The 13,298-nt window shown below is 41.6% G+C and overlaps 1 protein-coding gene across 1 annotated transcript; it reads right to left on the bottom strand.

The window, feature by feature from the left end:
* Positions 1-4,543: 4,543 nt before the first annotated feature.
* Positions 4,544-6,085, bottom strand: LOC111339651 (uncharacterized). Its single transcript, XM_088762115.1, has 2 exons — positions 5,871-6,085; positions 4,544-5,796 (listed from the first exon to the last, which is right to left on the bottom strand). The coding sequence occupies exons 1-2, from the start codon at positions 6,083-6,085 to the stop codon at positions 4,908-4,910; spliced, it is 1,104 nt and encodes a 367-aa protein (XP_088618241.1). The 3' UTR covers positions 4,544-4,907.
* Between the last annotated feature and the right edge of the window lie 7,213 nt (positions 6,086-13,298).

The raw sequence follows: 13,298 nt of genomic DNA, 5'->3' as shown, positions 1-13,298 counted from the left end.
CAAAGCACCGAAAGACAAAGGCAAAGGGAAAGGGAAGGGCAAGAAGTAAAAGAAGAAGGCAATCGGGAGGAAAAATTTATCTTCAAAAATGGATTAATAAACTGGGTATAGAATCTCATTGGCCCGGCTATCAGTACATGGGCTCGGGAACGAAATTAGCCATGCGTCTTAAACGCGGGGACCCTGGTATTAATCGTCTCGATAAGTTAGCTAAACAGCACGATATCGATTATAGCAAATCTAAAAATCTAGCTGATAAACACAAGACCGATCGTAAAATGATTACCGGTATTCAACGATTTGGTAAAAGCACCATGACCGAACGCATTGTAAAACGCATCATGCAGGCTAAAGTAAAAGCTGGATTGTAATAAAAAAAAAAATGAAGTGTGTGGAAAAGGTATCATTTGTGTGTGTCTTTATTGGAGTGACGATGGAATCCTTTTATTTAACTCTCCCGATTAACGATGGAAGCGTCAAATACTTTCCTGGAAACACTAACAATTCTTGGAATTGCCTCAACAAACGTTTGGATTAAGAGGGGGAATGGGAAGTGGGAATGTCTAGCATAGCCTTACCTCACGAATCGCTCTTGATACCCTACCTGAAAGGATTAAAAGATACCGACTTGCTTATGAGATCGTCTCGCGAAGTGCAAAACAACTCCAATCATAAAAATGTTTTAACAGATGTCACTTATAAAGACATCATGGATACTCCCATGACCACGGCGTACGATTTCCTTAAAATCCTATTCGACAGAGAGGCCGAGTTATTTTTATTCACTCACGCAGAACGATTCCTTGGTATGGAATCCGGGGAAAAAACAACTTCAATTCGATATGATGTTCAACGAGGAGGAAGGAACGATTACAGTGACATCGGAAAAGGTGGACGACAGTACATTTGCCGATCGGCTAAAATTTAAAATTCATTGCTATTTTGTACTGAGGAAAGATATGTGCGATCTGTTTGGACGGATAAAGTATACGACTTACGATTTTACCATCATAGCCAAACACGGACCTAATCTCGTGTTGAGGAAACGAGGTAACGCATTTGTAGAAGATCGTACAGATTCTCGACATTACGGGTATCGATACGGGTTATTGGAAATCGTGTTTAAAGGAAAGGATGGGGTGAATATAGACTGTGTCGAGTTCTATCTCGACGAGTTTACTCACACGTTCACAAATCTTAAAGAAAGCACATATAAAAACGGAACGGCTACTCGCACGCTTTACTTCTACTTCTCCCTGTGTGCTCCCGTGATGATGGGTAATCAGATCACCAATCTGTTGCGCACGTTTGAGTACCGTCTTCTATTGAAAGGAAGTTATTACTACGAACCGAGACACGTTCATGACATCGCTTTGCGAAATCATCACATCGACGAGGTGGAAACGCAACTCAGCGAATTGGAAAATAATAATTTAGCGCAATTTACCGACGACGGAGCAAGTATCGTGACTTTACACTTTAGAAGGATTAAATAAAGACAGTGCAACAGAAAAAAATCAATCACTTACCAACACGCTACGACATGAGTGACTTTTACTTGACGTTACCCAGTAACGATGGAAGTGTCAAATACTTTCCCGGAAACACCAACGAGTCTTGGAAATATCAACTGAATTCGCGCATCGATTTACAGGGGGAATGGGTAGTAGGATTATCTAGTATATCCTTACCTTACAGTCTCGCGCTAAAGAACAGTTGGGAGCCCTATTTGAAAGGATTATCAGACGATGATGTGCTTCTCACGACCAGTCGCTTACTAATAAACTCGCAAAAGACCTTTAAAACAGTCACGTTTTCAATCACTTATGGAGACATCAAAAGGTATACATTACATAATCCCTACGATCTCTTAGAAGCCGTCTTTCAGGAAGAACGACTAAAATTCATATTCAGTCTGGATGACACGTGGATAAGTCATTTATCAAATGACAAAACTCTGCAATTCGACGTGCATTGCGAGCGAGAAAAAGGAACCGTCACAGTATCGTGTGAGAGCATAGATTCGACCCATGTAAGAGATGCATGCATCCGTAATCACGTATACTTCAAGTTACCCCGACAACTCTGCAAGTGGGGTGGGTGGACAGAAAAGTCGCATATCCAATTCACCGATTTTCGTGGGGGGAAAGAAGATAACCATAATGTGAAATGTGACACGCCCTGGGGCGAATCTCTCTTTGACGAAGCGCGGTACAGGATGGAGTTACGATAGACCGCTTACTTTCCTCGATAGTTCGTATTTTTGGTATGACATTTCCTGGAAAAATAATTCGACAAGGTATACGCATCGCTTTTTACTCAGTGATATCGTCTGGACCTTTAAATACACCCCCACGATACACCTTCAACGGCATCCAGTTCACGTAATCTTTACGTGTATTCTTCCCTGTGTGCGCCAGTGACCATGGGTGATCAGACCACCGATTTATTACGTCAGAATCCTTACCAGGAAAGAATACAAGGCACGGCTTATTTCGAACCGAAACACATTCATTACATTCCCTTACGAAATAATAATTTCGACGTCATCGAAACGCAAGTGGGTGAAACGACGAAAAACACTCTGGCCGAGTTACCCGAAAAAGGTCCCAGTATATTGACACTACATTTTAAAAGGAAATAAATAAAGGTACATCATTCATATACCTACACGCCACGACATGACTAACTTTTACTTGACGTTAACCAGTAACGATGGAAGTGTCAAATACTTTCCTGGAAACACCAACAAGTCTTGGAAAAATAGACTCAACAAACGCTTGGATTTGGAAGGGGAATGGGAAGTGGGAATGTCCAGCATTTCCTTACCGTCCGAATCGATCCTGACACCTTATCTCAAAGGATTAAAAGATACGGACTTATTTATGAAATCGTATCGCACCGTGTACAAAAAGTCATCAAGGCAACAAGAAGCAATTACAACGGATGTGACTTTTGGAGATATAAAAGATACACACATGGAAACGGTCTTTGATTTCGTGAAAATGATGTTTCAAAGAGAACACGAGCTAATTTTAGATAATTTGACCGATGATCATTCCTTAGTAGCATTACCTGGGAAAGAACAGCTACACTTTGATATGTTTTTCAACGTGGAAACAAGCTCTATGTTTGTTTCCTCTGAGAAAGTAGACGCAAGTACATTTCAATCGCTACTAGATTTTATGATTTATGTGACTTTTGAAAAACGTGAAGATATTTGCCAACTATTTGAATGGACACGAAGTGGTAATTACAAAGCAAAAACGCTGCAAAAACCTGGGAAGAATCTGGTTGCACAAATGCGCGGGACGGAGTTTTCAAGCACTCGTTCAGACCCAAATTATAATCTCTTTAGATACGGATTATTTAAGAGAACATTCACTGGTAAAGATAACATAGAACTCGATTCTATCGTGTTTTATCTTAGTGAATATAACTTTACATTCATCAATCTCAAAGAAAGCACTTATAAAAACGGAACGGCCCCACGCACGCTTTACCTCTACTCCTCCCTGTGTGCCCCAGTGATGATGGGTGATCAGATCACCGATCTGTTACGCACGTTTGAGTATCGCCCTCTATTGAAAGGAAGCTATTATTACGAACCGAAACACATTCATTACATCGCTTTGCGAAATCAACACACCGACGAGGTGGAAACGCAACTCAGTGAATCGGAAAATAATAATTTAGCGCAATTTACAAATGACGGAGCACGCATCGTGACTTTACATTTTAGAAGGGTTAAATAATTTGTCACGAGTGTAGGCGCAAGCAGTCGCATCAGGTGTAACTATAAAAATAACAAAAAACATTTTTTAGAAATTGAAAAAACACTGTTTAAAAAACAATGTTGTGTTTATTGGAAAAAAAGATAAAAACCAATGTTTAAAATGCTAAAAGTGGGCTAATTCTGTGTCTTCTTCATCGAGTCTAGCGTAACCGTAAGGTAATGAACTAAATGTTCCGTTTTCCATCACCCTCTTATCAAAAACTAACCTATATGCCTTTATTTGCGTCTCCGTTCTTATTTTCTTTTTTACTGGATCCCTTACAAAATGTACAGGGTTAATAATTTCAGTCTTTCTGGACTCATCCAAGGGATGCTGAATTTCATCCAAAATGTTACTTTTCATGATGTCGTAATTCAGTTGTAACATTCCGCGCACATTTAGAGAGAATCCCTTGACTTTGACGCAGCTCTCTCCTTTGACGGTGACATATCCATAATTTTTGGCACCTGCCGAAATGAATTCGACAATGTAATCTCCATCCTCCAATTCATTCGTCATGTCCCCCAAATAATCCCCCAAGGGGATTTCAGACTCTCCAGGCTTCCACTTATAGACGACCGAGTCGGTGTCGTAACACAGTACACGCTCTTTCAAAATCTCCAGTGACTCGTATAGCTTTAAGCGGGCCTGGCAGGTAGTAAAGGCGGCAATGAACACGTTCGTAGCACGACCTTTCTCCGGGTCTTGGTCGTCGCGTTTGGCTACACTTCCACCAACTCGGGGGAAAGGATACGTACCTTTTGCACCTCTTGTAAGGGGTCGTCGAGGAGATCAAATAATACTGCTGGGTGCGAAATCTGGTGAACTTTAGATTTATTGCAATTCTGCCCAAACTTGCCCCAGAAGGAGTTCAACATCAGTTTGGCTGTAGCTTTCCTTGCAGGGTTCTTGGTGATCATGGTGGGGTCGAGGTCAATGTCTTCTTTCTGTTTGTATTGTTGGACATAGTGGGCTTTTTGCTCCTCCGTCTGACACCAGGCGGGGTAACCGCTACTTTCTTGTTTAATTTTCAACCAAGTGTCGACGTAAGGAGCAAAGAGTCCACGTTGTCTTTTTTCGAAATGCCATACCTCGTGTATGCGTTTTAACTGGTACCCCATTTCGATAGCTTTATGGATTTCCGGCGTACACCACGTACCGGTTAACATCCTCGTCCGTGTGGGGGCAGACGTAATTCCGTTCTTCCATGGGTTTTACCGATTCTTCTCCGACGCAGGAACGGCAGAGGGGAAAGGTAAGTTTAAAGGCGGATCCAATTTTCTGGCGGTGTGGAAGGACAGGGCTAAACAGATCGGTAGGCGGGAGAATGGACACTTTCATAAGGCCATAGTAGGCGTAGGGATCTTGATTGAAAGGTTCCAGGTAGATGGTGGGGTGTCCAATGGGGTACTCTCCGTATTTGTTCACCCAGGGGTACTCGGAAGTGACATCCGCGTACCTGATCTGTTCTCCTTGGTTGGGGTCTATACGGTGATAAAACGTGGTCGCTCCAGTTCTCCCACCGAAGAAAGCTTCACGCGGTTGAAGGGGCGTGGTGGAGTTAAGGGACTGTAAGAAGTTGCGGAGGATTGGGTCGGCCTTTTTCTGCTTTTCCCATTGGCACTGCCACATTTCAACGACGGTATATCCCAATTGTTGCAATGTGGCAGTTTTCTGTGCTGTTTGGCGACGAAGGGCTTCGACATTAAGTCCGGCAGACGCAAAGGCAACCTGGTTTCTTTTAGGAAAACAGTCGCGGCAACCGTGGAACAAACACCCATGGAACTCGTAGATGGTACGCGATTCTCTATCGTAACCGTCGACAGTATACACACGAGATCCATGGGGAATGCTGAATTCTCCGCCCTGACGCGCATGCTGGATTCTCGTACCCAGGCTCCTCTTCGTCCACGTCAACCATTCCAAGGCCACGTGGGAGTGGTTGGGCGCGGCACCTTCCCATCCATTCTCTGGCTCGATGGCGATATAATCGGGAGCCATCACGTATTTTCGCCAGTACCTAAAAAACCAAGAATATTGTTTTTTAATATGCTGATATGATGAATGTTTTTGAAAAAATAAACGCATGATTACCTGTTACAGGCTTGGGCGATCGTTACGCATTTTTCCATGGGGTCGGATTTGGCAATGGCGTTAAATTCGTCTATGAATTTAAGGCAACCGGCTTTCAACAACGCCACGTCTGATCTGCAGTAGGCAACAAGCTCATATTTTAGGTCGAAATGAAGGTTCTTGTTGCTCTCCTCCGCGTACCACGCCTCGAACTCTTTTTTCTTTTTTTCCGACATTCCATCGGGGTCGTAATATTCAGCGGCCGGGAGGGGGCCAATGTAGTTTTGGTTTTCGGGGTATGGAACTTGTGGGGGAAGAAACCTTTTTTCAACTCGGGGATACCAAACGTACTAGAGAATGAGGCCGAGGACATAGGCAGGAAGCACATGCCTATTTGAAGGTGAGCTTTCCCACTTTCATACAAAGGTTCTTGGTACCGTTAGGGATGAGGAATTCGAATCGCCGGTTTTCTTTCACCATTTGTTCCTGCAAGAAGACGGCATCATATCCCTTTAAATTATGGAATATAAAGATGACTTCCCTGAAGTCATCCCAATGTCGGATCTCTTCTGGAGGGCCGTACGCCAATTCGTCCATGAAGGCAAGAAAATACATTCCGGACCATAAAACTCGTACACCTCATCGCTTTCTGAAGTTTCGGCCACGATGAGAATGGGAATATGCGTACCATCTTCGTCGAGCATGGCTTCAAAGTCGGCCCATACTTTCAAGGGAGGCTCAAAGTATTCGGAGACATCTGGGTTATTTTTTTTGTCTTTTTAATATGCTTTTTGATTTTTTCTTGGGTTTATCTTCGTTAGGGTTAACGGGTTGGATGAAACATTGGTGGGTGCGGAGGTCGACGTCTTCTTTACAATTCCTGCATTCACCCCAGTAGCAGCGATGCGGTTCTTTCTTGTGTGGCTTGAATTCATGACAGCACATTCCACAACGAATCCAAGACGCACACAAACCCTGGTCACGGTGGAGTGCCATGCAGGAATTGTCATAGAAATGCCGGTTACAGTGGGTGCAAAGTATGGAAGGGTGATGCTGTTTAGGGCCACACTCGATGGTTTTGCAGGCTCTACATCTTCTGCCTTCACAGCGATGGTGACAGAATTCGTCGGTATTAAATCCACGGTTGCAAGAATCACAAAAGTAGCTCCTCTCGATGAATGCGGCATAGGAGGTGCAACCGTGGTAATGACCGATTCCTCCCTCTGGGTCTGATTGGAACAAGAGTCGAATTACTAAAGGTGCTGTGACTTTTCCCTCGAAGGTAATGGAATAGGGGTACCTGACGCTCATGACCTTCAGCCTGTAATCGGGAGCCAGGTACTCTTGGAATTTCTGTAATTCCTCCCGACCACAGGCACCTTCGGGAACACCGGCTTCACGATGCTGGTATTTGGCTGAACGTGTTAAGGATATGGGGTAGTCACGGAGATTTTTGTAATGATTTAGGCTTTCTCGATCATCATCTTTATGGAACCAAGCTTTGGTCAGACAGATGGCTCGGGCCAGGCATAGGCTGTCCTCTGAATTCTTGATGGGAAGGACACAGCGTTTTTTGAGAAGGACGGTGGTCATGTTTAATTTCCCCAGGATGGAGAGGTTGGTTCTTCCGCCGGCGTCGGGTTCCGTAATGATGGTCATGTCGACTTGGAACTCGTCGTCGATGTCAAAACTCTCATTTGAATTGAGTTGGCTAGCCAACGTCTGCATGTAGCCCTCAAATCGCGTGGTGTCATTGGCAATTTCTGCCACGGTGAATTTACCTGACTGCAGAGGATGGCTAAACTTCTTGGTAGAGAAATTAAACATGACCCTGTCGTTGTCTTTTAACTCTTTTCCTTGAGGTGATTTGGATTTTTCAATCACGCGACGCGCCATGTCAGCCACGCCGCGTGTAATTCTTCTCCAATGTTGTCTTTTTTGGCGCCGGGGCGAATTTGTTTTTTCTGAGCCACTCCGCGTTGTTTCTTTACGGTGTCGAGTACTTTTTTGGGCTGTCCCACCGGTTCGAAGTCAAATCGGAATAACGGTGTGGACTCTTTGTCGAACTCTTCTCCCATTTCGATCAGTTGTTCATCGGATATTTCTGGAACAGATGTGTCGTACAAGCAACTCAAATCGTTCATTTCTGTATCCGAGATACCATCGTCGGCAAACTCCCCCACAAATGTTCTTTTACCCTTATGATTTAAACAACAACATTGACTATGTACACACGCGTGGGTATATAACAACGGAATATTATTTAACAACACATGTGAATCACGATATATAATTTATCAATAACAACACACGCGACGGTAAAGTGAATGACGATAGAACATTTAAAAAACAACGACCTATTATTTAACAACACACATGTGAATAACGACATATAATTTATCAATAACACCACACGCGGCGGTAAAGTGAATCACGAAAGATCATTTAAAAAACATTGCCATATTATTTAACAACACACATGTGAATAACGACATATAATTTATCAATAACACCACACGCGGCGGTAAAGTGAATCACGAAAGATCATTTAAAAAACATTGCCATATCATTTAACAACACACACGCCGTTAAAGTGAATAACGACATATAATTTATCAATAACAGCACACGTGACGGTAAAGTGAATAACGAAAGATCATTTAACAACGACATATCATTTAACAACACACACGCCGTTAAAGTGAATAACGACATATAATTTAACAATAACAACACACGCGACGGTAAAGTGAATCATAATAGATCATTTAAAAAACAACGGTAAAATAACAACAACAATAATTATGCACAAGCGCCGGTAAAGTAAGTGAAATTTGAATATCGTGCACACTTTTCAATTCTAGGAGGATGTGTTAAAAGAATAAAGCTTTCTTCTATAAACACTTACGTTATTGTTAGGCATGATAGTTCTTGATAGTCTTCTGACTTCTGGCTTTCTTCAAGCTTCTAGATTCTTCTTCTGGCTGGAGGAATCAACTTCTGTACTGATGCTAGGACCTCTGCTAGTTATATAGGAAAATTATAGCGTCCCCACGTGAGGACGCCGCGTGGGTATATAACCAATCATATTTGAATATTTTTAACGGAGGAATATTAATTTTACTGCGTCTTTTGGATGATTGACAGTTTGCGTTTTTTGCTTACCTTGCAAATGAATGACAGGTAATTGTTTTTTACTTGCCCTGCAAATGAATGACAGGTCATTGTTTTTTCCTCGAATTTGTGATATTTTTGACACCTGTCACTCATGACTCAGTGAAGAATATATAGAAGACGCTTACTTTCGCATCAGTTCATTTCCAACAGGCCTTCTCTTCGCGTCACATCAATATTTTTTCGACACTCGTTACGAGTGTGCCACCTCGCGGCTTATGGAAATTTTTTCATATTTACGTGGTGCCAGAACAAATGAATGCTTTTATCTCCGCCTAATCCTCTCTAAATCCCTTTGTTACCATTAACCATTACTTCACAATCGAACCGTCTGCAATTACACCTGTATCATTCCCTTAGGTAATACCTTTTATTTTTTCATCTTTTTAGACTCATTTGCAAGGAGTAGAACCGTTTGAATTTTATTTCAGAGTCACTTTTTACACAGTTTTGTACTTTGACGATGTACGAGTTTGAAATGATATCATTTCGATCTGCGACCTACAACCCATTACCCACCCATTCATCCAAATCTAATCTGGTTAGGCAGTGCTATTAGTAACGGTTTGCGCGATATTCGCTTTTATTCATTTCCTTTATGAATCTTTTTTTCAGCACACATCTACACTGATTAATTTTTTTCATGCTTGGGAATACAGGAAACTTTTTTATTTTGCAAAGTATATCTTACAAATCGTGAACTCTTTTGTATTTCGTTCTAAAGTATTTATTAACACATTCAGTTCAATATCTCTTTATTGAGTCTTTGACGCCTATTTGTACAGCAAATGTCGTACCAATGATCAGAATATCTCACTTCCGTCCATGCCTCTACCTCTCCCATGAGTACATTTGTTTTTTGCCCCGAATCTTGCCATTTTTCATAGGCTTTTATGACATCCTCGAACGTAAAACATAGATTCCGAAGTTTCTTGCCGACTCTCACAAATTCGTGCCAATGCGTAAATAAGTACAGCTGCATGTGGGCTCCTTGGGGAATACCAAACCGCCTTAGTTTTTCAGTGACTGTATGGTCTATGAGTTGACACCACTCGTCAAAATCAATTCTTTCGATTTCGTTTCGGCGTGGGGGAATAAACGGTTCGTCTTGTTTTAAAATCTCGCGAACGAGTACCAGAAATATCCACACATCTCTATAGTCAGCGACGCAAGAAATAAGGCGATGACATATTTCTAAAGTCGGTGTGGCTTCAAATCCTAAGATGGCATGCAGCAAGACGCGGGAGCGACCCGTTTTGGTACAGGCATTTGTATCGAATTTATAGATTTCGTGAGGGCATAAATAGATTTGATAATATACTTCTTTGGGGTACGAATCGGGAAGCTCTTTACAACACTCCATCGGCACATAAATGACTACACACATTTCATTACAAACAAATTTATTAAAAAAGAAATTGGAACAATTTGAAGAATCATTGCCTCTACATTATCTTGTTAAGTTTCCCCTCTAAACGATGTTTATACCCCTACAGCTACATTCGATGGTTTGATGATTCCCTCTGTTTTAGTTTCACTGAGTTTTTTACTCTTGCTGTTTAAGTCACTTATCATTCTCGGAACCCTTACATATGAATCTCAAAGTTGTAAAGGTCTGTTGACGGCTATACGCTTTTCCACACATTGTGGAATTTAGAAGACGGAATTTTCAAGACGGAGTTGTAAATGTTCACCAGTCTTTGATAAACCGATGCGACTCTGCTGTTTTTTTAAACAAATATGGGGAATATTTCTCACATGTCAATGTCACCATTTCACTCATGACCTCTGCATGGCTTAACATGGGATTACGAAACGACGCAAAGACTTCTGTGACATCGTCCACAAAAAACTCATTCCACCTTAAACGCTCTCCCAACTTTTCAAATGCATCCCAATGTTTGAACATGTATAGCTGCATGTGACCTCCTAAGGGGTTTGTCCAAGCATTGACTTCTCTCACCGTGTCGTCAAATAATTTTTCACAGGCATCCATGAATCTATACTTGCTGGCTGGATCCTTCATCTCGAGATCTGGTAATTTCTTTTCGAACACGGCTTGTAAATACCGCAAAAAATAATACACCCCCATGGAATGGCGAGATTTAGAAATGATCTCGTGGCGTCTCTTTTGACATAAGGGGTAGTTGAAATATCTCAACATTCCACGTATCACTTCTCTGGGCCCACCTACTTTTTTAGGCGCATACAAATCGAAGAGATACTTGTTCTGATATAATACTTCACAATCGTTCAATATTCTCACGTCGCTCATGATGCGTCTGCTTTTCCGTCTTAACATCAAATGATGAGACACTGTCTATCGCTCAAGTTTTTTAGGGAATATCCATCGGCTTTTCGTTGACCAGACGCCGTAACGGTAAATGACATCTCTGACAATGACAGTTATAATAAGGTGTATAATACCAGCAAGATGTGCATTGAAACCATATCTCTGCCGGTTAATAAGCCATTCCTTTACTCCATCAGACGTATTTAGGCATCATTCAATTTTAAGTAAAGCAATCTTTTCGGTAATCTCTTGTATCCACTTTGATATATATACTTTTCTAAATTCTCCGATCTCAACTCTGTGCCACGCTTCTTTCTCTATCTCTTCAATCAATAGACAAGTATTGCATTGACCGCATTCGCATGATAAGTCTTTCTCGGAAGGCATTGCTAAAATGAATCAAGTGAGTACGAAACGAACGATTTATATACGCTAGGTTTTTTATGACAGCTTGTCAATCAAAAGTGACATTTTCTTACGATTATAACCTTCAACTTACATTTCAACCCTCATTTCAAACACCATGTCATACGAAAAACAACTGTACCTAACGCATTTAAGCGAAGAGATTGAACAGAATCTTCAATGGGCCGGAACCGTGCTAGATGAATTATTTGCCATCGTCAAGGAAAAAGCTACACACAAGATCTTTGTAAAATACGCAGACAAGTGACAAGATACATTGAAGAGATTGAAGATTCACAAGTGGGAGAACATTCTATATTTCATCAATTGTATAAGGACATGATGACTGCTTTTCTAGCCTATGTTACGTATTTACTGGTCAAATACCGTGCAGAGTGAACAAAAATAAACATGGTCAATCCCTTCGCCATCTTGGATTCTTTTGTACCCTTTGTTTCCGACGCCACCTTGGATTTTTATTGTTCCGTTACTTTTTAAATTACGAACCCTAACCCTAAAACCCCTTGTATACCTACGCTACGTGAATATATTAACCCTAAAAACCCCTCGTATACCTACGCCACATGAATATATTAGCCCCTACACCCTAAAAACACCTCGTACACCTACGCAACATGAATAAATTAACCTCGGCCGAGACACTCGGACCCAGACCCTCGGGTTTCTGCCATACAGGCCCCCTAAACTACCACTGACTTAATGGCTACTGACTGAAGAGTGATCGGTTGACTGACTCCCTAACCGATGTGCGACTAACTGGCTATTTGACTGGTGACTGACTGGTTCTCTGACTGGTCGACTGACTCACTGGTACTTGACCCGCTGACTGACCGGTTGACCAACTGGTCGACTGACTGGTTGACTGGCTGAGTGATTGATTATTGACAGACTAATTACTTACTGACAAGTGTCTGACTGATTGGTTGACTGAATCACAGGTACCTGACCGGATGACTGACTGGTTGACTGTCTTGCTGACCAACTTGTAATGGACTGACTAGCTGAATACTAGAATAGAGTACTAGAGTACTAGAATACTGCACTCCAGTGTTCCATCGTGCACTCCCGGCCTATCTTAATGAGGATATAGAAAGAATTCAGAAACGTGTGCTTTCCATAATTTCCCCTGAGATGTCATATCGGGAATGCCTTGACAGTCTAGGCCTGCCAGCTCTATATGATAGACGCATAGAACTCTGTTGTCATCTATTCGATTCCATCGCTAACAATCCCGAACATAAGTTGTACCATCAAGGAAAAAATATAGTTAGAATTTAAGACGTCAAGAGATTTATAACTTGCCACGTTCTCACACGGAACGTTTTCGACGCTCATTCTTTTATGCTATGTCTCAGGGTGCGCACAATAGCTCCTAAAGTCTTAAAGAAAGTCGACTTCAATTTATATTCTAGATTTATTACTTTAGGTATTTACATTTATATGATGGTATTTAGCTCTGTATTTTAACTAATGTAATCTGTAAAATACGCAATTCAATTTTACGACTGCAAAGTATTATTCAATAAACGATCTATCTATCTATCTGAGTGGTGACT

The sequence above is a fragment of the Stylophora pistillata genome, chromosome 5 (genome assembly GCF_964205215.1).
Source record: "Stylophora pistillata chromosome 5, jaStyPist1.2, whole genome shotgun sequence".
Lineage (NCBI taxonomy): Eukaryota > Metazoa > Cnidaria > Anthozoa > Scleractinia > Pocilloporidae > Stylophora > Stylophora pistillata.
Note: the sequence above shows the minus strand (reverse complement) of the source record. Positions and strands in the feature narration are given on the sequence as shown.